This window comes from Pelecanus crispus, chromosome 26, assembly GCF_030463565.1.
Source record: "Pelecanus crispus isolate bPelCri1 chromosome 26, bPelCri1.pri, whole genome shotgun sequence".
In the NCBI taxonomy this organism is placed as follows: domain Eukaryota; kingdom Metazoa; phylum Chordata; class Aves; order Pelecaniformes; family Pelecanidae; genus Pelecanus; species Pelecanus crispus.
Genome location: NC_134668.1, coordinates 748,377 through 772,738, shown reverse-complemented (window position 1 = coordinate 772,738; position 24,362 = coordinate 748,377). Strand labels below are relative to the sequence as shown.

Sequence of the window (24,362 nt, the reverse complement as noted above, 5' to 3'; positions counted from 1 at the left end):
GGGTTTGGGGGGGTTTTGGGGGGTTTGGGGCATTTTGGGGGGTTTTGGGGGTTTTGGGGATTTTGGGGGGTTTTGGTGGGGTTTGGGGGGTTTGGGGGGGTTTGGAGGGTTTGGGGGTTTTGGGGGTTTGGGGGGTTTGGGGGTTTGGGGGGTTTGGAGGGTTTGGGGTTTTGGGGGGTTTGGGGGGTTTGGGGGGGTTTGGAGGTTTTGGGGGGTTTGGAGGGTTTGGGGTTTTGGGGGGTTTTGGGGGGATTTGGAGGGTTTGGGTGTTTTGGGGGGTTTTGGGGGGGTTTGGGGGGTTTGAAGGTTTTGGGGGTTTGGAGGGTTTGGAGGTTTTGGGGGGTTTTGGGGGGTTTGGGGGTTTGGGGGGGATTTGGAGGGTTTGGGGGTTTTGGGGGGTTTTGGGGGGTTTTGGGGTTTGGGGGGCTTTGGAGGTTTTGGGGGTTTGGGGGTTTTGGGGGGTTTGGGGGGGTTTGGAGGTTTTGGGGGGTTTTGGGGGGTTTTGGGGGTTTGGGGGGATTTGGAGGGTTGGGGGTTTTGGGGGGGTTTTGGGGGGGGTTTGGGGGTTTGGGGGGATTGGAGGTTTGGGGGGGTTGGGGTTGGGGGGTTGGGGGGGGTTGGTGGTGTGGGGGTTTGGGGGTTGGTGGGTTGGGGGGTTTTGGGGGGGTGGGGGGATTTGGAGGGTTGGGTGTTTTGGGGGGGGGTGGGGGGTGGGGGGGGGGTTGTGGAGGGTTGGGGTGGGGGGTGGGGGGTGGGGGGTGGGGGTGTGGGGGGGTTGGGGGTTTTGGGGGGTGTTGGGGGGGTTGGGGGGTTTTGGGGGGGTTTGGGGGGGTTGGGGGGTTTGGGTGTTTTGGGGGGTTTGGGGGATTTGGGGGGGTGTTGGGGGGTTTGGGGGGTTTGGGGGGGTTTGGGGGTTGGGTGTTTGGGGGGTTTGGGGGTTTGGGGGTTGGAGGTTTTGGGGGGTTTGGGGGTTTGGGGGTTGGTGATTTTGGGGGGGTTTTGGGGATTTTGGGGGGGTTTGGGGTGGTGTGGGGTGGGTTTGGGGTGTTTGGGGGGTTTGGGGGGTTTGGGGGTGTTTGGGGGGGTTTGGGGGATTTGGGGGGGGGTTGGGGTTTGGGGGGGTTTGGAGGGGTTGGGGTTTGGGGGGGTGTGGAGGTTTTGGGGGATTTTGGGGGGTTTTGGGGGGTTTGGGGGTTTTGGGGGCTTGGGGGGTTTGGGGTGGGTTGGGGGGTTTGGGCATGTGGGGGGGTTGGGGGTTTGGGGGGGGGTTGGAGGGGTTGGGGGTTTAGGGGGGTTTGGAGGGGTTGGGGGTTTTGGGGGGTGTTTGGGGGGTGTTTGGGGGGTTTTGGGGGGTTTGAGGCGTTTTAGGGGTTTTGGGGGTTTGGGGCATTTGGGGGGGGTTTGGGGTTGGGGGGGTTTTGGGTGATTTGGGGGGGGTGGGAGTTTGGGGGGTTGGGGCATTTTGGGGGGGTTTGGGAGTTTGGGGGGGGTTTGGGGGGGTTGGGGGGCGGGTGCCCCAGCACCCACGCCCCCCCGCCGTGCAGGACTACCCCTCGGTGGGCCACTTGGCCCAGGTGCTCTCGGCCGCCAACATCCAGCCCATCTTCGCCGTCACCGGCCTCTTCTTCACCGTGCCCATCTACCAGGTGGGGGCCAGCGGGGGGGGCCCGCTGGGGGGGCCTGGCTGGGGCGGGGGGGGGTCCCACTGGGGGGGGGGGGCCCGGCTGGGGGGGTGGGGGGCCCGGCGGGGTGGGGTGTGGGGTCCTGGCTGGGGTGGGGGGGCCCGGCTAGGGGGGGCTGGCTGGGGGGGTGGGGGTGGGGGTCCTGGCTGGGGTGGGGGGGCCCGGCTGCGGGGTGGGGGTCCCGGTGCAGTGGGGTGTCCCAGCGGGGTGGGGGGGCCCGGCTGGGGTGGGGGTGGGGGTCCTGGCTGGGGTGGGGGGGCCCGGCTGGGGGGGTGGGGGTCCGGTGGCAGTGGGGTGTCCCAGCGGGGTGGGGGGGCCCGGCTGGGGTGGGGGTGGGGGGTCTTGGCTGGGGTGGGGGGGGCCCGGCTGCGGGGGTGGGGGTCCGTCCCGGTGCAGTGGGGTGTCCCAGCGGGGTGGGGGGCCCGGCTGGGGTGGGGGTGGGGGTCCTGGCTGGGTGGGGGGGCCCGGCTGCGGGGGTGGGGGTCCCGGTGCAGTGGGGTGTCCCAGCGGGGTGGGGGGGCCCGGCTGGGGTGGGGGTGGGGGTCCTGGCTGGGTCAAGGGGTCCCGGCTGGGTGGGTGGGGGGGTCCCACTGGGGTGGGGGGTCCCGGCTGCAGTGGGTGGGGGGTCCCGGAGCGGTGGGGCGGTCCGTGGGGTGGGGGTCCTGGTGCGGTGGGGTCCGTGGGGTGGGGGTCCCGGCGCAGTGGGGGTCCGTGGGGTGGGGGTCCCCGCTGGGTGGGCGGGGTTCGTGGGGTGGGGGTCCCGGCGCAGTGGGGCTCCGTGGGGTGGGGGTCCCCGCTGGGTGGGCGGGGTTCGTGGGGTGGGGGTCCCGGCGCAGTGGGGGTCCGTGGGGTGGGGGTCCCCGCTGTGTGGGTGTGGCTCCGTGGGGTGGGGGTCCCTGGTGGGTGGTTGGGGTCCGTGGGGTGGGGGTCCCCTCTGGGTGGGTGGGAGTGCGTGGGGTGGGGGTCCCCGTTGGGTGGGTGGGTGTCCGTGGGGTGGGGGTCCCGGCGCAGTGGGGGTCCATGGGTTGGGGGTCCCCGCTGGGTGGGTGTGGCTCCGTGGGGGTGGGGGTCCCGGCGCAGTGGGGCTCCGTGGGGTGGGGGTCCCGGCGCAGTGGGGGTCCGTGGGGTGGGGGTCCCCGCTGGGTGGGCGGGGTCCGTGGGGTGGGGGTCCCCGCTGGGTGGGTGGGGTCCGTGGGGTGGGGGTCCCTGCTGTGTGGGTGGGGGTCCGTGGGGTGGGGGTCCCCGCTGGGTGGGTGGGGTCCGTGGGGTGGGGGTCCCCGCTGTGTGGGCGGGGGTCCGTGGGGTGGGGGTCCCGGCGCAGTGGGGGTCCGTGGGGTGGGGGTCCCCGCTGTGTGGGCGGGGGTCCATGGGGTGGGGGTCCCCGCAGGGTGGGCGGGGTCCGTGGGGTGGGGGTCCCGCGCAGTGGGGGTCCGTGGGGTGGGGGTCCCCGCTGGGTGGGCGGGGTCCGTGGGGTGGGGGTCCCGGCGCAGTGGGCTCCGTGGGGTGGGGGGTCCCGGCGCAGTGGGGGTCCGTGGGGTGGGGGTCCCCGCTGGGTGGGCGGGGTCCGTGGGGTGGGGGTCCCGGCGCAGTGGGGCTCCATGGGGTGGGGGTCCTGGCGCAGTGGGGGTCCGTGGGGTGGGGGTCCCGGCGCAGTGGGGGTCCGTGGGGTGGGGGTCCCCGCTGGGTGGGCGGGGTTCGTGGGGTGGGGGTCCCGGCGCAGTGGGGCTCCGTGGGGTGGGGGTCCCGGCGCAGTGGGGGTCCGTGGGGTGGGGGTCCCCGCTGGTGGGCGGGGTCCGTGGGGTGGGGGTCCCGGCGCAGTGGGGCTCCGTGGGGTGGGGGTCCCGGCGCAGTGGGGGTCCGTGGGGTGGGGGTCCCGCTGGGTGGGCGGGGTTCGTGGGGTGGGGGTCCCGGCGCAGTGGGGCTCCGTGGGGTGGGGGTCCCGGCGCAGTGGGGGTCCGTGGGGTGGGGGTCCCCGCTGGGTGGGCGGGGTCCGTGGGGTGGGGTCCCGGCGCAGTGGGGCTCCGTGGGGTGGGGGTCCCGGCGCAGTGGGGGTCCGTGGGGTGGGGGTCCCCGCTGGGTGGGCGGGGTTCGTGGGGTGGGGGTCCCGGCGCAGTGGGGGTCCGTGGGGTGGGGGTCCCGGCGCAGTGGGGGTCCGTGGGGTGGGGGTCCCCGCTGGGTGGGCGGGGGTCCGTGGGGTGGGGGTCCCGGCGCAGTGGGGCTCCGTGGGGTGGGGGTCCCGGCGCAGTGGGGGTCCGTGGGGTGGGGGTCCCCGCTGGGTGGGCGGGGTCCGTGGGGTGGGGGTCCCCGCTGGGTGGGTGTGGCTCCGTGGGGTGGGGTCCCTGCTGTGTGGGTGGGAGTCCGTGGGGTGGGGGTCCCTGGTGGGTGGTTGGGGCTCCGTGGGGTGGGGGTCCCCGCTGTGTGGGTGGGGGTCCGTGGGGTGGGGGTCCCGGCGCAGTGGGGCTCCGTGGGGTGGGGGTCCCGGCGCAGTGGGGGGTCCGTGGGGTGGGGGTCCCGCTGGGTGGGCGGGGTCCGTGGGGTGGGGGTCCCGGCGCAGTGGGGCTCCGTGGGGTGGGGGGTCCCGGCGCAGTGGGGGTCCGTGGGGGTGGGGGTCCCCGCTGGGTGGGCGGGGTTCGTGGGGTGGGGGGTCCCGGCGCAGTGGGGGTCCGTGGGGTGGGGGTCCCCGCTGGGTGGGCGGGGTTCGTGGGGTGGGGGTCCCGGTGCAGTGGGGGTCCGTGGGGTGGGGGTCCCCGCTGGGTGGGCGGGGTTCGTGGGGTGGGGGGTCCCGGCGCAGTGGGGGTCCGTGGGGTGGGGGTCCCGGCGCAGTGGGGCTCCGTGGGGTGGGGGGTCCCGGCGCAGTGGGGTCCGTGGGGTGGGGGTCCCCGCTGGGTGGTTGTGGCTCCGTGGGGTGGGGGTCCCCACAGGGTGGGTGGGGGTCCGTGGGGTGGGGGTCCCCGCTGACGCCGTCCCCGCGCAGGAGCTGAGCCGCCTGATCCCCAAGTCGGTGGTGGGGGAGCTGCGGGAGGACTCCAGCAACGTGGTGCAGCTCATCGCCGACGCCTACAGCGTGAGTGGGGCGCGGGGACCCCCGGCCCCCCCGCGCCGCCGCTGGGCGCTGACACCCCTGGGTGCCCCCCCAGAGCCTCTCGTCCACGGTGGAGCTGCAGCACTCGCCGCTGCCCCCCGGCATCAGCCTCAGCTACCAGTCCCACTGCGGGGGCCCCCCCGGCCCCCCCGGGCCCCCCCGGCCCCACGGCGGCTTCTGCGCCGGCGTCCGCGTCAACCAGGAGGTGGGGGACGGGGGGGCGCGGGGGGCGGGGGGGGGGGGGACACGGGGGGTGTGTGGGGGGGCACATGGGGGGACACCAGGGGGTGTGGGGGGTGTGGGGGGGCACAGGGGGGGACATGGGGGGACATGGGGGGCGTGGGGGGGGGGACATGGGGGGCACCAGGGGGTGTGGGGGGTGTGGGGGGGCACACGGGGGGACATGGGGGGCGTGGGGGGGGGACATGGGGGGGGCACCAGGGGGTGTGGGGGGTGTGGGGGGGCACATGGGGGGGCACCAAGGGGTGTGGGGGGCGTGGGGGGGCACATGGGGGGACATGGGGGGACATGGGGGGCGTGGGGGGGCACATGGGGGGGCATGGGGGGACATGGGGGGGTGGGGGGGGGGGACATGGGGGGGCACCAGGGGGTGTGGGGGGCGTGGGGGGGCACACGGGGGGACATGGGGGGCGTGGGGGGGGACATGGGGGGGCACCAGGGGGTGTGGGGGGGGTGGAGGGGCACATGGGGGGCACCAGGGGGTGTGGGGGGCGTGGGGGGGCACATGGGGGGACACGGGGGGGACATGGGGGGGCACCAGGGGGTGTGGGGGGCGTGGGGGGGCACAGGGGGACATGGGGGGACACGAGGGGGACATGGGGGGCGTGGGGGGGGCATGGGGGGGCACATGGGGGACACGGGGGGACATGGGGGGCGTGGGGGGGGGCACATGGGGGGACACGGGGGGACATGGGGGGCGTGGGGGGGGGGACATGGGGGGGCACCAGGGGGTGTGGGGGGCGTGGGGGGGGGACATGGGGGGGCACCAGGGGGTGTGGGGGGCGTGGGGGGGGACATGGGGGGGCACCAGGGGGTGTGGGGGCGTGGGGGGGGGACATGGGGGGGCACCAGGGGTGTGGGGGCGTGGGGGGGGGACATGGGGGTGCACCAGGGGGTGTGGGGGGCGTGGGGGGGGGGACATGGGGGGGCACCAGGGGGTGTGGGGGGTGTGGGGGGGCACATGGGGGGACACGGGGGGACATGGGGGGTGTGGGGGGGCACCTGGGGAGATGTGGGGGGGCACATGGGGGGGCGTGGGGGACACACGGGGATGTGGGGGACACGGAGGGGGGATGGGGGGCACAGGGGGACATGGGGGGATGTGGGGGACACGGGGGGGACTGGGGGGACACACAGAGGGACACGTGGGGGGGCGGGGGGGGGGCAGAGCCCCCCAGCCCCCGGGACCGATCCTGCACCCGCCCGTGTCCCCTTGTCCTGCGTGTCTGTGCGTCCGACCCGTCTGCGCGTGCCTTGTGTGTCTCTGTGGGTGCCCCCCCGTGCCGTGGGTGTCCCCATGGGTGTCCCTGGGGGTGTCCCCACGGGTGTCCCTGCACTGTGGGTGCCCCCCATGCCTTGTGTGTCCCCGTGGGTGCCCCCCAAACCCTGTGTGTCTCCGTGGGTGCCCCCCCATGCCGTGGGTGTCCCCGTGGGTGCCCCCCATGGGTGTCCCCGTGGGTGCCCCCCAAGCCCTGTGTGTCTCCGTGGGTGCCCCCCCGTGCCGTGGGTGTCCCCGTGGGTGCCCCCCAAACCCTGTGTGTCTCTGTGGGTGCCCCCCCATGCCCTGGATGTCCCCGTGGGTGTCCCCACGGGTGCCCCTTTGCCACGGGTGCCCCCCATGCTGTGGGTGTCCCCGTGGGTACCCCCCAAGCCCTGTGTGTCTCCGTGGGTGCCCCCCCATGCCGTGGGTGCCCCCGTGGGTGCCCCCCAAACCCTGTGTGTCTCTGTGGGTGCCCCCCATGCCGTGGGTGTCCCCGTGGGTGCCCCCCGTGCTTTGTGTGTCTCTGTGGGTGCCCCCCCATGCTGTGGGTGTCCCCATGGGTGTCCCCGTGGGTGCCCCCCAAGCCCTGTGTGTCTCTGTGGGTGCCCCCCCATGCCTTGTGTGTCCCCGTGGGTGCCCCCCTGTGCCTTGTGTGTCTCTGTGGGTGCCCCCCATGCCGTGGGTGTCCCCGTGGGTGCCCCCCAAACCCTGTGTGTCTCTGTGGGTGCCCCCCAAGCCTTGTGTGTCTCCGTGGGTGCCCCCCCGTGCCCTGGATGTCCCCGTGGGTGCCCCCCGTGCCGTGGGTGTCCCTGTGGGTGCCCCCCGTGCCGTGGGTGTCCCTGTGGGTGTCCCTGGGGGTGTCCCCACGGGGTGTCCCTGCACTGTGGGTGCCCCCCATGCCTTGGGTGTCCCCGTGGGTGCCCCCCATGGGTGTCCCTGTGGGTGCCCCCATGCCGTGGGTGTCCCCATGGGTGTCCCCGTGGGTGCCCCCCATGCCTTGTGTGTCCCCGTGGGTGCCCCCCGTGCCTTGTGTGCCTCTGTGGGTGCCCCACCATGCTGTGGGTGTCCCCGTGGGTGTCCCCACGGGTGCCCCCAAACCCCCGTGGGTGCCCCCCAAACCCTGTGTGTCTCTGTGGGTGCCCCCCCGTGCCGTGGGTGCCCCGTGGGTGCCCCCCAAACCCTGTGTGTCTCTGTGGGTGCCCCCCATGCCGTGGGTGTCCCCGTGGGTGCCCCCCAAACCCTGTGTGTCTCCGTGGGTGCCCCCCCATGCCGTGGGTGTCCCTGTGGGTGCCCCCCCATGCCGTGGGTGTCCCCGTGGGTGTCCCCGTGGGTGCCCCCCGTGCCTTGTGTGTCTCTGTGGGTGCCCCCCCATGCCGTGGGTGTCCCCATGGGTGTCCCTGGGGGTGTCCCCACGGGTGTCCCTGCACTGTGGGTGCCCCCCCATGCCGTGGGTGTCCCCGTGGGTGCCCCCCAAACCCTGTGTGTCTCTGTGGGTGCCCCCCATGCCGTGGGTGTCCCCGTGGGTGCCCCCCCGTGCCTTGGGTGTCCCCACGGGTGTCCCTCCCCCACCCACAGGTGACCTTCACGGTGCGGGTGCGGGCGGGCGCCTGCCTGGGGTCCCCGCAGCGCGTGGGGCTGCGGGTGCTGGGCTTCTCGGAGGAGCTGAGCCTGGAGCTGGGGACCCTCTGCGGGTGCTCCTGCACCCACCAGCAGCCCAGGCCCCCCTCTGCCACAACGGCAGCCTGCTCTGCGGGGTCTGCAGGTGTGGGGCGGGGGGCCGGGGGCTGGGGGGGCCTGGGGGGCAGGGTGGGGGTCTGTGGGGCAGGATGAAGGGCAGTGGGGGGGCCTGGGGGGCAGGGTGGGGGTCTGGGGGGCAGGGTGGGGTCTGTGGGGCAGGATGAAGGGCAGTGGGGGGCCTGGGGGGCAGGGTGGGGGTCTGTGGGGCAGGATGAAGGGCAGTGGGGGGCCTGGGGGCAGGGTGGGGGTCTGTGGGGGCAGGGTGGGGTTCTGTGGGGCAGGATGAAGGGCAGTGGGGGGGTCTGTGGGCAGGATGAAGGGCAGTGGGGGGCCTGGGGGGCAGGGTGGGGTTCTGTGGGGCAGGATGAAGGGCAGTGGGGGGTCTGTGGGGCAGGATGAAGGGCAGTGGGGGGGCCTGGGGGCAGGGTGGGGGTCTGTGGGGCAGGATGAAGGGCAGTGGGGGGGGCTGGGGGGCAGGGTGGGGGTCTGTGGGGCAGGATGAAGGGCAGTGGGGGGGGCTGGGGGGCAGGGTGGGGGTCTGTGGGGCAGGATGAAGGGCAGTGGGGGCCTGGGGGGCAGGGTGGGGGTCTGTGGGGCAGGATGAAGGGCAGTGGGGGGGCCTGGGGGGCAGGGTGGGGGTCTGTGGGGCAGGATGAAGGGCAGTGGGGGGGCCTGGGGGGCAGGGTGGGGTTCTGTGGGGCAGGATGAAGGGCAGTGGGGGGGGCTGGGGGGCAGGGTGGGGGTCTGTGGGGCAGGATGAAGGGCAGTGGGGGGGCCTGGGGGGCAGGGTGGGGTTCTGTGGGGCAGGATGAAGGGCAGTGGGGGGGCCTGGGGGCAGGGTGGGGGGCAAGGGGGTGGGCAAGGGGCTGGGGGTGTTGGGGGAGGGTCTATGAGCTGGGCTGAGGGGCAATGTGGGGGCTGGGGAGGAGGGGGGGAGCCCAGGGGGTGGGCTGAGGGTGTGGGGGGAGGGTCCATGGGGTGGGGTGAGGGGCAATGGGGGGGCCAGAAGGGAGGGGTTCGGGGGGGGGCTGGGGGGAGGGTCCATGGGGGGGCCTGGGGGGCAGAGTGGGGGGTCTGTGGGGCAAAGTGGGGGTCCATGGGCATAGTGGGGGTCCATGGGGCATAGTGGGGGGTCCATGGGGCAGTGGGGGTCCGTGGGGCAGTGGGGGTCCATGGGGCATAGTGGGGGGTCCATAGGGCAGTGGGGGTCCGTGGGCAGTGGGGTCCGTGGGGCAGTGGGGGTCCATGGGGCATAGTGGGGGGTCCATGGGGCAGTGGGGGGTCCATGGGGCAGTGGGGGTCCATGGGGCATAGTGGGGGTCCGTGGGGCAGTGGGGGTCCGTGGGGCAGTGGGGGTCCATGGGGCATAGTGGGGGTCCATGGGGCAGTGGGGGTCCATGGGGCATAGTGGGGGTCCATGGGGCATAGTGGGGGTCCGTGGGGCAGTGGGGGTCCATGGGCATAGTGGGGGTCCATGGGCAGTGGGGGTCCGTGGGGCAGTGGGGGTCCATGGGGCAGTGGGGGGTCCATGGGGCATAGTGGGGGTCCGTGGGGCAGTGGGGGGTCCATGGGCATAGTGGGGGTCCATGGGGCAGTGGGGGTCCGTGGGGCAGTGGGGGTCCATGGGGCAGTGGGGGTCCGTGGGCAGTGGGGGGTCCATGGGGCATAGTGGGGGTCCGTGGGGCATAGTGGGGGTCCGTGGGGCAGTGGGGGTCCGTGGGGCAGTGGGGGTCAGTGGGGCATAGTGGGGGTCCATGGGGCAGTGGGGGTCCCTAGGGCCAACCCTGTCTGCCCCCCAGGTGCCTGGGGGGCCGCCGGGGCCGCCGGTGCGAGTGCGAGGGGGCGGCGGCGGAGGCGGCGGAGGCGGCGGGGGGCTGCCGGCCCCCCAACAGCACCGGGCCCCCCCTGCAGCGGGCGGGGCCGCTGCGTCTGCGGCGCCTGCGAGTGCCCCCCCGGGCTGAGCGGCTCCCACTGCCAGTGCGACAGCGGCGCCTGCGAGCGGCACGAGGGGCTGCCCTGCGGAGGTGGGCAGGGGACGGGGACGGGGGGACACGGGGGGACACGGGGACATGGGGGGATATGGGGGGACACGGGGACATGGGGGGACACGGGGACAGGGGACATGGGGGGACACAGGGGGACATGGGGACATGGGGGGACATGGGGGGACACAGGGGGACACGGGGACATGGGGGGACATGGGGGGACATGGGGGGGACACGGGGACACACGGGGACATGGTGGGATATGGGGGGACATGGGGGGGACACGGGGGGACACGGGGACATGGTGGGATATGGGGGGGCACAGGGACATTGGGGGACACGGGGACATGGGGGGACAGGGGGACATAGGGGGACACGGGGACAGGGGGACATGGGGGGACACGGGGGGACACGGGGACATGGGGGGACATGGGGGGACATGGGGGGGACACGGGGACATAGGGGGACATGGGGGGACACAGGGGGACATGGGGGGGCACAGGGGGACACGGGGACATGGGGGGACATGGGGGGTTATGGGAGGATGTGGGGACATGGAGGGACACAGGGACATGGGGGGGACATGGGGGATGTGGGGACGTGGGGGGACCCGGGGGGACCCCAAACCCGGCCATGGTCCCATCCCTGTCCCCGGGGGGCCCCACCCCCTTCATATGTCCCATGGGCGTCCCATCCCCACCACGGGTCCTGTCCCCACGGGTCCCGTCCCCACCGCACGTCCCTGTCCCCATGGGGGTCCTGTCCCCACCGCGTCCCATGGGGGTCCTGTCCCCATCGCACATCCCTGTCCCCATGGGGGTCCCGTCACCACCGTGTCCCATGGGGGTCCTGTCCCCATTGAACATCCCTGTCCCCATGGGGGTCCCGTCCCCACCACGTCCCATGGGGGTCCCGTCCCCATCGCACATCCCTGTCCCCATGGGGGTCCCGTCCCCACCGTGTCCCATGGGGGTCCCGTCCCCACCACGTCCCATGGGGGTCCTGTCCCCATCGCACATCCCTGTCCCCATGGGGGTCCCGTCCCCACCACGTCCCATGGGGGTCCTGTCCCCACCACGTCCCATGGGGGTCCTGTCCCCATCGCACATCCCTGTCCCCATGGGGGTCCCGTCCCCACCACGTCCCATGGGGGTCCTGTCCCCACCACGTCCCATGGGGGTCCTGTCCCCATTGAACATCCCTATCCCCATGGGGGTCCTGTCCCCACCACGTCCCATGGGGGTCCTGTCCCCATCGCACATCCCTGTCCCCATGGGGGTCCCGTCCCCACCACGTCCCATGGGGGTCCTGTCCCCACCACGTCCCATGGGGGTCCTGTCCCCATTGAACATCCCTATCCCCATGGGGGTCCTGTCCCCACCACGTCCCATGGGGGTCCTGTCCCCATCGCACATCCCTGTCCCCATGGGGGTCCCATCCCATCACATGTCCCATGGGGGTCCTGTCCCCACCACATGCCCATGGGGGTCCCGTCCCCACCGCACATCCCTGTCCCCATGGGGGTCCCGTCCCCACCACGTCCCATGGGGGTCCCATCCCCATCACACGTCCCATGGGGGGTCCTGTCCCCATCGCACACCCCTGTCCCCATGAGGGTCCCATCCCCATCACATGTCCCATGGGGGTCCCGTCCCCATCACACGTCCCTGTCCCTATGGGGGGGTCCCGTCCCAATCACACGTCCCATGGGGGTCCCATCCCCACGGGTCCCACCCTGTCCCGCGGGTCCCATGGTGGGGGGGTGTCGGGGCCCCGTCGGGGGCGGGTGATGGCGTCGGGGTGGGTGACGGCAGCGCAGCGGGTGACGGTGTCAGGGCGGGTGATGGTGTCAGGGCGGGTGTCGGTGTCGGGGCGGGTGTCGGTGTCGGGATGGGTGACGGTGTCAGGGCGGGTGTCGGTGTCGGGGCGGGTGACGGTGTCAGGACGGGTGATGGTGTCGGGGGGGGTGTCAGGATGGGTGACGGCGTTGGGACGGGTGATGGTGTTGGGGCGGGTGTCGGTGTCGGGGCGGGTGTCGGTGTTGGGGGTGGGTGATGGTGTTGGGGCGGGTGATGGCGTCGGGGCGGGTGACGGCAGCGCAGCGGGTGACGGTGTCGGGGCAGGTGATGGTGTCGGGGCGGGTGATGGTGTCGGGCGGGGTGACAGTGTCGGGGCAGGTGACGGTGTCGGGATGGGTGACAGTGTCGGGATGGGTGTCGGTGTCGGGCGGGTGACGGCGTCGGGGCGGGTGATGGCATCGGGGCGGGTGACGGTGTCAGGACGGGTGACGGTGTCGGGGCGGGTGACGGTGTCGGGATGGGTGACGGTGTCGGGGCGGGTGTTGGTGTCGGGGCGGGTGATGGTGTCGGGATGGGTGATGGTGTCGGGGCAGGTGTTGGTGTCGGGGCGGGTGACGGTGTCGGGATGGGTGATGGTGTCGGGGCGGGTGATGGTGTTGGGATGGGTGACGGTGTCGGGATGGGTGATGGTGTCGGGATGGGTGACGGTGTCGGGGCAGGTGTTGGTGTCGGGATGGGTGATGGTGTCGGGATGGGTGACGGTGTCGGGATGGGTGACGGTGTCGGGATGGGTGATGGTGTCGGGATGGGTGTCGGTGTCAGGGTGGGTGTCGGTGTCGGGGCGGGTGACGGTGTCGGGGCAGGTGTTGGTGTCGGGGCAGGTGTTGGTGTCGGGATGGGTGACGGTGTCGGGGCGGGTGTCGGTGTCGGATGGGTGATGGTGTCGGGATGGGTGACGGCGTCGGGGCGGGTGACGGCGTCGGGGCGGGTGATGGTGTTGGGATGGGTGACGGTGTCGGGATGGGTGACGGCGTCGGGGCGGGTGACGGCGTCGGGGTGGGTGATGGTGTTGGGATGGGTGACGGTGTCGGGGCGGGTGATGGTGTCGGGATGGGTGACAGTGTCAGGATGGGTGACGGTGTCGGGATGGGTGACGGCGTCGGGGCGGGTGACGGCGTCGGGGCGGGTGACGGTGTCGGGGCGGGGTGACGGCAGCGCGGCGCGCAGGCCCGCAGCGGGGCGAGTGCGTGTGCGGGCGGTGCCGGTGCCGCGAGGGCTTCGGGGGCAGCGGCTGCGGGTGCCGCCTGGGGCGCGGGGGCTGCCTGCGGGGCGGCCGCGAGTGCAGCGGCCACGGGCGCTGCGTCTGCGGGAGCTGCGCCTGCCAGCCCGGCTACGTGGGACCCCTCTGCCAGCGCTGCCCCTCCTGCCGCACCCCCTGCCAGCGCCTCCGGTGAGACCCCCGCACCGCGGCGGGGTGGGGTGGGAGGGGGACACGGGCGGGGGGTGGGGGGATGGGGACGGGGACATGGAGGGGACGGGGGGGGGCTGGGGGTGTGGGGACAGGGACTGGGGCTGGGATGGGGACAGGGGTGGGGGGCTGGGGGTGGTGGGGGGGGCTGGGGGTACGGGGACAGGGACTGGGGCTGGGATGGGGACAGGGGTGGGGGGCTGGGGGTGGTGGGATGGGGACAGGGGACAGGGGCACAGGGGGGGCTGGGGGGACAGGGACAGGGACTGGGGCTGGGGGTGGTGGTGGGGGCTGGGGGTGTGGGGACAGGGTCCAGGACTGGGATGGGGACAGGGGTGGGGGGCTGGGGGTGGTGGTGGGGGCTGGGGGTACGGGGACAGGGTCCAGGACTGGGATGGGGACAGGGGTGGGGGGCTGGGGGTGGTGGGATGGGGACAGGGGACAGGGGCACGGGGGGGGCTGGGGGTACAGGGACTGGGGCTGGGATGGGGACGGGGACATGGGTGGGGGGTGGGGGGATGGGGACAGGGGCACGGGGGGGGTGGGGGTACAGGGACAGGGACTGGGGCTGGGATGGGGACGGGGTGGGGGGCTGGGGGTGGTGGTGGGGGCTGGGGGTGTGGGGACAGGGTCCAGGACTGGGATGGGGACAGGGGCGGGGGGCTGGGGGTGGTGGGATGGGGACAGGGGACAGGGGCACGGGGGGGGTGGGGGTACGGGGACAGGGACTGGGGCTGGGATGGGGACAGGGGTGGGGGGTGGTGGGATGGGGACGGGGACATGGAGGGGCTGGGGGGGCTGGGGGTGTGGGGACAGGGACTGGGGTTGGGATGGGGACAGGGGTGGGGGGCTGGGGGTGGTGGGGGGGGCTGGGGGTACGGGGACAGGGTCCAGGACCGGGATGGGGACAGGGGTGGGGGGCTGGGGGTGGTGGGATGGGCACGGGGGGGCTGGGGGTGTGGGGACAGGGACTGGGGCTGGGATGGGGACAGGGGTGGGGGGCTGGGGGTGGTGGGATGGGGACAGGGGACAGGGGCACGGGGGGGGTGGGGGTACAGGGACAGGGACTGGGGCTGGGATGGGGACGGGGGGGGGGGCTGGGGGTGGTGGTGGGGGCTGGGGGTGTGGGGGACAGGGTCCAGGACTGGGATGGGGACAGGGGTGGGGGGCTGGGGGTGGTGGGATGGGGACAGGGGACAGGGGCACGGGGGGGCTGGGGGTACGGGGACAGGGACTGGGGTTGGGATGGGGACGGGGACACGGGTGGGGGGTGGTGGGATGGGGACGGGGACATGGAGGGGCTGGGGGGGCTGGGGGTGTGGGGACAGGGACTGGGGTTGGGATGGGGACAGGGGTGGGGGGCTGGGGGTGGTGGGGGGGGCTGGGGGTACGGGGACAGGGTCCAGGAGTGGGATGGGGACAGGGGATGGGCATGGAGGGGCTGGGGGGGGGCTGGGATGGGGACAGGGACACGGGTGGGGGGGTGGTGGGATGGGGACAGGGGACAGGGCTGGGCTGGGGACGGGGACACGGGCGGGGGGCTGGGGGGGCTGGGATGGGGACAGGGCAATGGAGGGGCTGGGGGTGATGGGAGGGGGGAACTGGGGACACGGGCGTGGAGGGGACAGGGGGGCTGGGGGTGTGGGGATGGGGACAGGGGACATGGGGGGAGTGGGGTGGCCGGGGGGTACGGGGACAGGGACCGGAGCTGGGATGGGGACACGGGGGGGGGAGGAGATGGGGACAGGGGCTGGGAGGGGGACACGGGGGACACGGGCGTGGTGGGACGGGGTGGCTGGGGGGGGGCGTGGGGCCAGGGCTGGGGGTTATGGGGGGTTATGGGGCCAGGGCTGGGGGGTTATGGGGGGTTATGGGGCCAGGGCTGGGGGTTATGGGGGGTTATGGGGCCAGGGCTGGGGGGTTATGGGGGGTTATGGGGCCAGGGCTGGGGGTTATGGGGGTGTGGGGCCAGGGCTGGGGGGTTATGGGGGGTTATGGGGCCAGGGCTGGGGGTTATGGGGTTATGGGGCCAGGGCTGGGGGCTATGGGGGGTTATGGGGCCAGGGCTGGGGGTTATGGGGGTGTGGGGCCAGGGCTGGGGGCTATGGGGGGTTATGGGGCCAGGGCTGGGGGTTATGGGGGTGTGGGGCCAGGGCTGGGGGCTATGGGGGGTTATGGGGCCAGGGCTGGGGGTTATGGGGGGTTATGGGGCCAGGGCTGGGGGCTATGGGGGGTTATGGGGCCAGGGCTGGGGGTTATGGGGGGTTATGGGGCCAGGGCTGGGGGCTATGGGGGGTTATGGGGCCAGGGCTGGGGGCTATGGGGGTGTGGGGCCAGGGCTGGGGGTTATGGGGGGTTATGGGGCCAGGGCTGGGGGTTATGGGGGGTTATGGGGCCAGGGCTGGGGGTTATGGGGTTATGGGGCCAGGGCTGGGGGGTTATGGGGGGTTATGGGGCCACGGCTGGGGGCTATGGGGGTGTGGGGCCAGGGCTGGGGGGTTATGGGGGGTTATGGGGCCAGGGCTGGGGGCTATGGGGGTCGGGGGCCAAGGCGGGCGCCTGACGGGGCCGGGGGTCCCCAGGGACTGCGCCGACTGCGGCGCCTTCGGGCGGGGGCCGCTGCGGGGGAACTGCAGCATCGCCTGCGCCCGCATCACCGCCCGCGCGCTGCCCGCGCCCCCCCCCGGACCCCCACGCCTGGTGCCGGGAGAAGACCCAGGACGGCCGCGTCCTCCTCTTCCTCATCGAGGGGGGCGGCGAGGAGGAGGAGGAGGAGGAGGAGGGGGACAGGGAGGTGACGCTGAGCGTCTGGGCCGAGGAGGGTGAGTGCGGGGGCACCCCGGGGACCCCCACCCCCCCCCCCCCGGACCCCATGCCCCACGGGACCCCTGCACCCCATGGGACCCCTGCACCCCAAGGGACCCCTGCGCCCCACGGGACCCCTGCACCCCACGGGACCCCTGCGCCCCACGGGACCCCTGCACCCCATGGGACCCCTGCGCCCCACGGGACCCCTGCGCCCCAAGGGACCCCCTGCACCCCAAGGGACCCCTGCGCCCCACGGGACCCCTGCACCCCAAGGGACCCCCATGCCCCAAGGGACCCCTGCACCCCACGGGACCCCTGCACCCCAAGGGACCCCTGCACCCCACGGGACCCCTGCGCCCCACGGGACCCCCATGCCCCAAGGGACCCCTGCACCCCATGGGACCCCTGCGCCCCACGGGACCCCTGCACCCCACGGGACCCCTGCGCCCCAAGGGACCCCTGCACCCCAAGGGACCCCCATGCCCCAAGGGACCCCTGCGCCCCACGGGACCCCTGCACCCCACAGGACCCCTGCGCCCCACGGGACCCCCATGCCCCAAGGGACCCCTGCACCCCATGGGACCCCTGCGCCCCACGGGACCCCTGTACCCCATGGGACCCCTGCACCCCATGGGACCCCTGCGCCCCACGGGACCCCTGCACCCCAAGGGACCCCCATGCCCCATGGGACCCCTGCACCCCAAGGGACCCCTGCGCCCCATGGGACCCCTGTACCCCATGGGACCCCTGCACCCCATGGGACCCCTGCGCCCCACGGGACCCCTGCACCCCAAGGGACCCCCATGCCCCATGGGACCCCTGCACCCCAAGGGACCCCTGCGCCCCACGGGACCCCTGTACCCCATGGGACCCCTGCGCCCCACGGGACCCCTGCGCCCCAAGGGACCCCCATGCCCCAAGGGACCCCTGCACCCCAAGGGACCCCTGCGCCCCACGGGACCCCTGTACCCCATGGGACCCCTGCGCCCCACGGGACCCCTGCGCCCCACGGGACCCCTGTACCCCACGGGACCCCTGCGCCCCACGGGACCCCTGCACCCCACGGGACCCCTGCACCCCAAGGGACCCCTGCACCCCACGGGACCCCCATGCCCCACAGGACCCCTGCACCCCACGGGACCCCCATGCCCCACGGGACCCCTGCGCCCCACGGGACCCCCATGCCCCAAGGGACCCCTGCACCCCATGGGACCCCTGCACCCCACGGACCCCTGCACCCACAGGACCCCTGCACCCCATGGGACCCCTGAGCCCCATGGGACCCCCCTGCACCCTAAGGGACCCCCATGCCCCAAGGGACCCCTGCACCCCACGGGACCCCTGCACCCCATGGGACCCCTGAGCCCCATGGGACCCCCTGCACCCTAAGGGACCCCCATGCCCCAAGAGACCCCGTGCCTGGGGGAGGGGATGTCCCTGCACCCCAATAAACCCTGCACCCCAGGGGACCCCATGCTCGGGGTGGGGGGTGCTTGCACCCATGGGACTCTGTGGCTGGGGGCGGGGGGTGGGGGCGTGGAGGGGGGGCCTTGCATCCCACAGGGACCCTTGGGGGGGGGGGGGGGAGGTCCTTGCACCCATGGGACCCCATTGCTGGGGGGAGGGGGGGGGGGGCGCACCCCTGGGGCCCCATGGGTGGGTTTGGGGTGGGTGCAGCTCTGGGACCCCGTGGGTGGGTTTGGGGTGGGTGCACCCCAGCCCCACGGCCGGGTTAGGGGTCGCACCCCAGCCCCACGGCCAGATTTGGGGGTGGGGGTGGGGTGGGTGCACCCCAGCCCCACGGCCGGGTTAGGGGTCGCAGCCCAGCCCCACGGCCAGGTTAGGGGTCGCACCCCAGCCCCATGGCTGGGTTTGGGGGGTCGCACCCCAGCCCCATGGCCGGGTTAGGGGGTCACACCCCAGCCCCACGGCCAGATTTGGGGGTGGGTGTGGGGTGGGTGCACCCCAGCCCCACGGCCGGGTTAGGGGTCGCACCCCAGCCCCATGGCTGGGTTTGGGGTCACACCCCAGCCCCACGGCCGGGTTAGGGGTCACACCCCAGCCCCACGGCCAGATTTGGGGGTGGGTGTGGGGTGGGTGCACCCCAGCCCCACGGCCGGGTTAGGGGTCGCACCCCAGCCCCACGGCCAGATTTGGGGGTGGGTGTGGGGTGGGTGCACCCCAGCCCCACGGCTGGGTTAGGGGTCGCACCCCAGCCCCATGGCTGGGTTTGGGGTCACACCCCAGCCCCACGGCCGGGTTAGGGGTCACACCCCAGCCCCACGGCCAGATTTGGGGGTGGGTGTGGGGTGGGTGCACCCCAGCCCCACGGCCGGGTTAGGGGTCGCACCCCAGCCCCACGGCCGGGTTAGGGGTCACACCCCAGCCCCACGGCCAGATTTGGGGGTGGGTGTGGGGTGGGTGCACCCCAGCCCCACGGCCGGGTGTGGGGTGCACCCCGGCCCCACGGCGGGCGCTGAGCCTCTCCCGCAGGCGGGGCAGGGCCCGCGGCCGGGCTGGCGGCCGGGCTGGTGGCCGGGACGGTGGCGCTGGGGCTGCTGGCGCTGGGCCTGGGCCGCCTCTCCCTGGAGCTGCGCGACCCGCCGGGAATACCGGCGCTTCCAGCGGGAACGGCAGCGTGCGCGCTGGGCCGAGGTGACCGCCCCCCCCCCGCCCCCAAAGTGGGGGTCACCCCCCCCCCCCACCCCCCAAACCAAAGCCGTGACCCGCCCCCCCCGTGTCCTCCCCGCAGAACAACCCCCTCTTCAGGAGTGCCACCACCACCACCGTCAACCCCAGCTACCGGCCGGGCTGAGGGGACCCCGGGGACCCCCCGAAACCACCCCGTGCGCCGCCGACCCCCGCTGCGTCCCCAGGGACCCCCCAACCCCCAGCCCCCCCATGCTCGCGTCCCCATCGTTACTGTGCTGCAAGAACCCCAATAAACAGAGCCGCCGTGTCCCCAACACGTGTCCCTGTGTGTCCCCAATGCCTCCCCAACACGTGTCCCTGTGTGTCCCCAATGCGTGTCCCCAACGTGTCCCTGTGTGTCCCCAATGCGTGTCCCCAATACGTGTCCCTGTGTGTCCCCAACCCGTGTCCCCAATGCCTCCCCAACACGTGTCCCTGTGTGTCCCCAACCCGTGTCCCCAATGCCTCCCCAACACGTGTCCCTGTGTGTCCCCAATGCGTGTCCCCAATACGTGTCCCTGTGTGTCCCCAATGCGTGTCCCCAATGCCTCCCCAACACGTGTCCCTGTGTGTCCCCAATACGTGTCCCTGTGTGTCCCCAATGCGTGTCCCCAATGCCTCCCCAACACGTGTCCCTGTGTGTCCCCAACCCGTGTCCCCAATACGTGTCCCTGTATGTCCCCAACCCGTGTCCCCAATGCCTCCCCCAACACGTGTCCCTGTGTGTCCCCAATGCGTGTCCCCAATGCCTCCCCAACACGTGTCCCTGTGTGTCCCCAACCCGTGTCCCATTCGGCCCCAACCCGTGTCCCCAACACAAGTCCCCAACGTGTCCGCAATGTGCGTCCTCAACATGCATCCCCAACCCATGTCCCCAACACGCATCCCCATGTCCCCGTGTGTCCCCAACCCACGTCCCCAACCCATGTCCCCAGCCCACATCCCCAACACGCATCCCCAACCCATGTCCCACTCATCCCCATGTCCCCAGCGCACATCCCCAACCGGTGTCCCAAGACATGTCCTCCTATGTCCCCAACCCTCATCGCCAAACCATGTCCCCAACCTGCATCCCCAACATGTGTCCCCAATGTGTGAGTCCAACCCATGTCCCCATCCCATGTCCCCAACCTGTGTCCCCCTCGTCCCCAATGCATCCCCAACCCATGTCCCCAACCAGTGTCCCCAACACAAGTCCCCGTGTGTCCCCAACCATCGCCCCCAAACCATGTCCCCAATGTGCGTCCCCAACACATGTCCCCGTGCATCCCCATCCCGTGTCCCCGAACCATGTCCCCAACCCATGTCCCCAGCCCACATCCCCACCTGGGGTCCCCAACCCTTGTCCCAACCCTCGTTGCCAAACCATGTCCCCAACCCGCATCCCCAACGTGTGTCCCCAACCCGCATCCCAACATGTCTCCTTGTGTCCCCAACCCTCGTCGCCAAACCATGTCCCCAACCTGCATCCCCAACACATGTCCCCGTGCATCCCCATCCCATGTCCCCAAACCATGTCCCCAGCCCACATCCCCAACCCATGTCCCACTCGTCCCCAACCCATGTCCCCAGCCTGCATCCCCAACTGGGGTCCCCAACCCTCGTCGCCAAACCATGTCCCCAACCCGTGTCCGCAACCTGCATCCCCAACGTGTGTCCCCAACCCATGTCCCCAACCCTCGTCGCCAAACCATGTCCCCCAACCCGTGTCCCGCAACCTGCATCCCCAACGTGTGGCCCCAACACATGTCCCCAACCCATGTCCCCAGCCCACATCCCAACCGGGGTCCCCAACCCATGTCCCCAACCCTCGTCCCCAACCCTCGTCGCCAAACCATGTCCCCAACCTGTGTCCACAACCTGCATCCCCGTGTGTCCCCAACATGTGTCCCCAACCCATGTCCCCAACCCACATCCCCAACCCTTGTCGCCAACCCATGTCCCCAACCCATGTCCGCAACATGTCTCTGTGTGTCCCCAACCCGTGTCCGCAACCCACATCCCCAACATGTCTGTGTGTCCCCAACCCACATCCCCAACCCTTGTCGCCAACCCATGTCCCCAACCCATGTCCGCAACTGTCTCTGTGTGTCCCCAACCCGTGTCCGCAACCCACATCCCCAACATGTCTGTGTGTCCCCAACCCACATCCCCAACCCTCGTCGCCAAACCATGTCCCCAACCCGTGTCCGCAACATGTCTCTGTGTGTCCCCAACCCATGTCCCCAACCCATGTCCCAACATGTCTCTGTGTGTCCCCAACCCGTGTCCGCAACCCACATCCCCAACATGTCTGTGTGTCCCCAACCCATGTCCCCAACCCTCATCGCCAAACCATGTCCCCAACCCGTGTCCACAACCTGCATCCCCGTGTGTCCCCCAACATGTGTCCCCAACCCATGTCCCCAACCCGCATCCCCAACCCTTGTCACCAAACCATGTCCCCAACCCGTGTCCACAACATGTCTCTGTGTGTCCCCAACACGCATCCCCAACATGTCTGTGTGTCCCCCAACCCATGTCCCCAACCCGCATCCCCAACCCTCGTCGCCAACCCATGTCCCCAACCCTTGTCACCAAACCATGTCCCCAACCCGTGTCCACAACCTGCATCCCCGTGTGTCCCCAACATGTGTCCCCAACCCATGTCCCCAACCCGCATCCCCAACATGTCTCTGTGTGTCCCCAACCCATGTCCCCAACCCGCATCCCCAACATGTCTGTGTGTCCCCAACCCATGTCCCCAACCCGCATCCCCAACCCTTGTCACCAAACCATGTCCCCAACCCATGTCCACAACCCGCATCCCCAACATGTCTCTGTGTCCCCAACCCATGTCCCCAACCACATCCCCAACCCTTGTCCCCAAACCATGTCCCCAACCATGTCCGTGTCCACAACCCGCATCCCCAACATGTCTCTGTGTGTCCCCAACCCATGTCCCCAACCCACATCCCCAACCCTCGTCGCCAAACCCATGTCCCCAACCCTTGTCACCAAACCATGTCCCCAACCCGTGTCCACAACCTGCATCCCCGTGTGTCCCCAACATGTGTCCCCAACCCCTGTCCGCAACCCGCATCCCCAACATGTGTCCCCAATGTGTGAGTCCAACCCGTGTCCCCAACACGTGTCCCCAACCAACATGTGTCCCCAACACGTGTCCCCAACCAACATGTGTCCCCCAACACGTGTCCCCAACCAACACGTGTCCCCAACACGTGTCCCCAACCAACACGTGTCCCCAACACGTGTCCCCAACCAACACGTGTCCCCAACCAACACGTGTCCCCAACACGTGTCCCTCTCGTCCCCAATGCGTCCCCAACCCTCATCCCCCAACCCACGTCCCCGTGTCCCCAGTGCGTCCCCTCCCTTCGCGGGGGGCCGGGACCGCAGGGCGGGGGGTAATTGGGTGCTGGGGGGGGGGTCCCAGCAGGATCCCCCCCCCAATGAAGCAGCGGAGCCTGGGTTAGAAAAAGAAAAAACCAGAGGAGTTTTTATTTAAATAAAACCCTAAAGGCCGGGGTTGGGGGGGGGGGCACACGGGGACACGGGGACCGACGCCGCGGGCGGGGGGGGGACAGGGGCTGGGGACGGCTTGTAAAAATCTACGGCTTAAAAGTGACGCAGGGCGAGCCCGGGGGGGCCGCCCCCCCCGCCCCCCATAGCAAACAAGCGAGAACCCCCCCCCCCCCCCCCCCAAAACAGCCAGCGGAGGGAACGGAAAAAAAAAAATCACCCCAAAAAAATGAAGCCCGGGGGGGTGGGGGGGCTCCCTGTGCCCCCTCCTCGGGTTTGGAGGGGCCCGGGGGGGCGGGATGCAGCCGCTGCACTTTTGCCCTCGGGGGTCCCGCCGGCTTCGCTCCCGATTTGGGACAGCGCCGCCCCCCCCGCGCCCCTTTCCCATGCCGGAGCGGGGCCCACCCCCCCCCTGAACCCCCAAAAGCCGGCCCGGCCCCCCCAGACCCCCCCCCCCCCAAGATGCAAAAGGCCGAGGGGGACGGAGTTGGGCTGGGGGGGCCCGGCTGCTGCCGCTGCCCGAGCCGAAGCTCCCAGTACGGCAGCGCCGGGGCGGGGGCGCCCCAAAATGGGGGTGTCCCAAGGTGGGGGTGTCCCAAAATAGGGGCGTCCCAGGACGGGGGTGTCCCAAAATGGGGGTGTCCCAAAATAGGGGCGTCCCAGGACGGGGGTGTCCCAAAATGGGGGTGACCCAGGACGGGGGTGACCCAGGGACGGGGGTGTCCCAAAATGGGGGTGTCCCAAGGTGGGGGTGTCCCAAGGTGGGGGCGTCCCAGGATGGGGGTGACCCAAAACGGGGGTGTCCCAAGGTGGGGGTGTCCCAAAATGGGGGTGACCCAAAACGGGGGGTGTCCCAATGCGGGGAAACAGCACGACCCCCCTTCCCCGGCCGAGAGCCCCGGGGGGGCCGGAGCGACGGCCGCTCGCGGCGCAGTCTCTGATTTTGGGGGGGCGCGGGCGGAGCCGGGGGAGGGGGGGCTGCCAGGCACCCTCGGCGTCCCCAGGAGCGTCCCCCAAAACGCCCGGCTCTTCGCCGGCGTCCCCAAAACGCGGCTCCCCGGGTGACCCCCACCCCGGCAGCGCTGGGGGCCGGGGGGGTCTCTCCACGGTGTGTCCCCCCCCCCCCCCAGTGTGGGGGTCGGGGTTTTTCCCCCCTCGGCGTCGGGGTTTTCCGGCAAACGGCCCCGATTTTGGGTGAGGCTCCCCAGGGCCGTCACCGCCCCGGAGCCGGCGGCGGGGGCTGGAGGCGAGCGAAGGCAACGGCCCCCCAAAACCGCACACGGAAAGGAGAAAACTGAAGACAAAAAAAACCAAAACAACCAAAAAAAAAAAAAGAGGAAAGAAGAATACGGACCGAAAAAGAAGAAAAAAAACCCCAAAGGAAAAGGGAAACGCCGCAGAGCTCGCCGCCGGGACGGCCCCACCCCGCCGCCGCGGCCCCGCCGACGCTTGTTTTCCTTCTTTCTTCTCCCCCCACCCCAAAAGACAACCAAAACCGAAAAAAAAGGGGGTGCGAGCCGGTTCCTCCCCGCGAGAGCCTCCTACCTGAGAGCCGAGCGCCCGCGCGAGCCCGGCCGGCGGCCGAGGGGGAGCGGTCGGGGCTGGAGGCGTCGCGGAATTTTCGCTCGGCTTTAGGCCGGCGTGGGGCTCCGAGCCTTTCCTGAGAAGGGGAGGGTGGGATTCGGGAATAAAATGGGAGCGTTGGGGGGCGGCGGGGGGGCTGGAAACGAGAGGCAGGTTCACAGGCAGCTGCCCGCGCTTTCTGCCGCTCCGGGGAAGGTTTGCGTTTTGGTTTTGGGATTTTTTTTTTTTGTTCTTTTTTTTTTTTTCCGGATGGTTTTTCTGAGTTACGTACAGCGCCGTCGGCCGAAAGTCTGGGCGAGCGGGCAGCTCTTCCCCGTCCCCGCGGCGGGGAGCTGGAACGGGGCGGGGGCGAAAACCCAGGGGAAACGAGGAGGAGGAAGGGCAGAGATGTAAGGGCGGGGAGGAAGGAGAAAAAAAAAAAAAAAAAAAAAAACCGGAAAACCAAAAAACCAGCCCCGGAGCTGCCGTCGGCGTTGCCGGTGGGCGCCGGGGCTCAGCTCGGC

At 71.7% G+C, this 24,362-nt stretch overlaps 2 protein-coding genes across 2 annotated transcripts in view; one reads left to right on the top strand and one right to left on the bottom strand.

The window, feature by feature from the left end:
* Window positions 1–18,877, top strand: part of LOC142596013 (integrin beta-7-like) — a 21,504-nt gene extending 2,627 nt beyond the window's left edge. The window contains 13 exon segments of the mRNA XM_075724869.1: window positions 1,545–1,646; window positions 4,657–4,746; window positions 4,820–4,969; window positions 7,841–7,979; window positions 7,982–8,027; window positions 9,802–9,898; window positions 9,900–10,026; window positions 13,014–13,236; window positions 15,837–15,930; window positions 15,932–16,076; window positions 18,556–18,662; window positions 18,664–18,717; window positions 18,815–18,877. Coding sequence (XP_075580984.1) covers window positions 1,545–1,646; window positions 4,657–4,746; window positions 4,820–4,969; window positions 7,841–7,979; window positions 7,982–8,027; window positions 9,802–9,898; window positions 9,900–10,026; window positions 13,014–13,236; window positions 15,837–15,930; window positions 15,932–16,076; window positions 18,556–18,662; window positions 18,664–18,717; window positions 18,815–18,877 — 1,437 coding nt within the window.
* LOC142596083 (uncharacterized) lies at window positions 11,645–12,620 on the bottom strand (the record flags this gene model as incomplete). Its single annotated transcript, XM_075725044.1, is given in 4 exon segments — window positions 11,645–11,660; window positions 11,974–12,038; window positions 12,040–12,173; window positions 12,212–12,620. Coding segments are annotated over 4 exon segments (624 nt in total), but the record flags the coding sequence as incomplete, so codon positions are not given.
* Window positions 18,878–24,362: the final 5,485 nt, after the last annotated feature.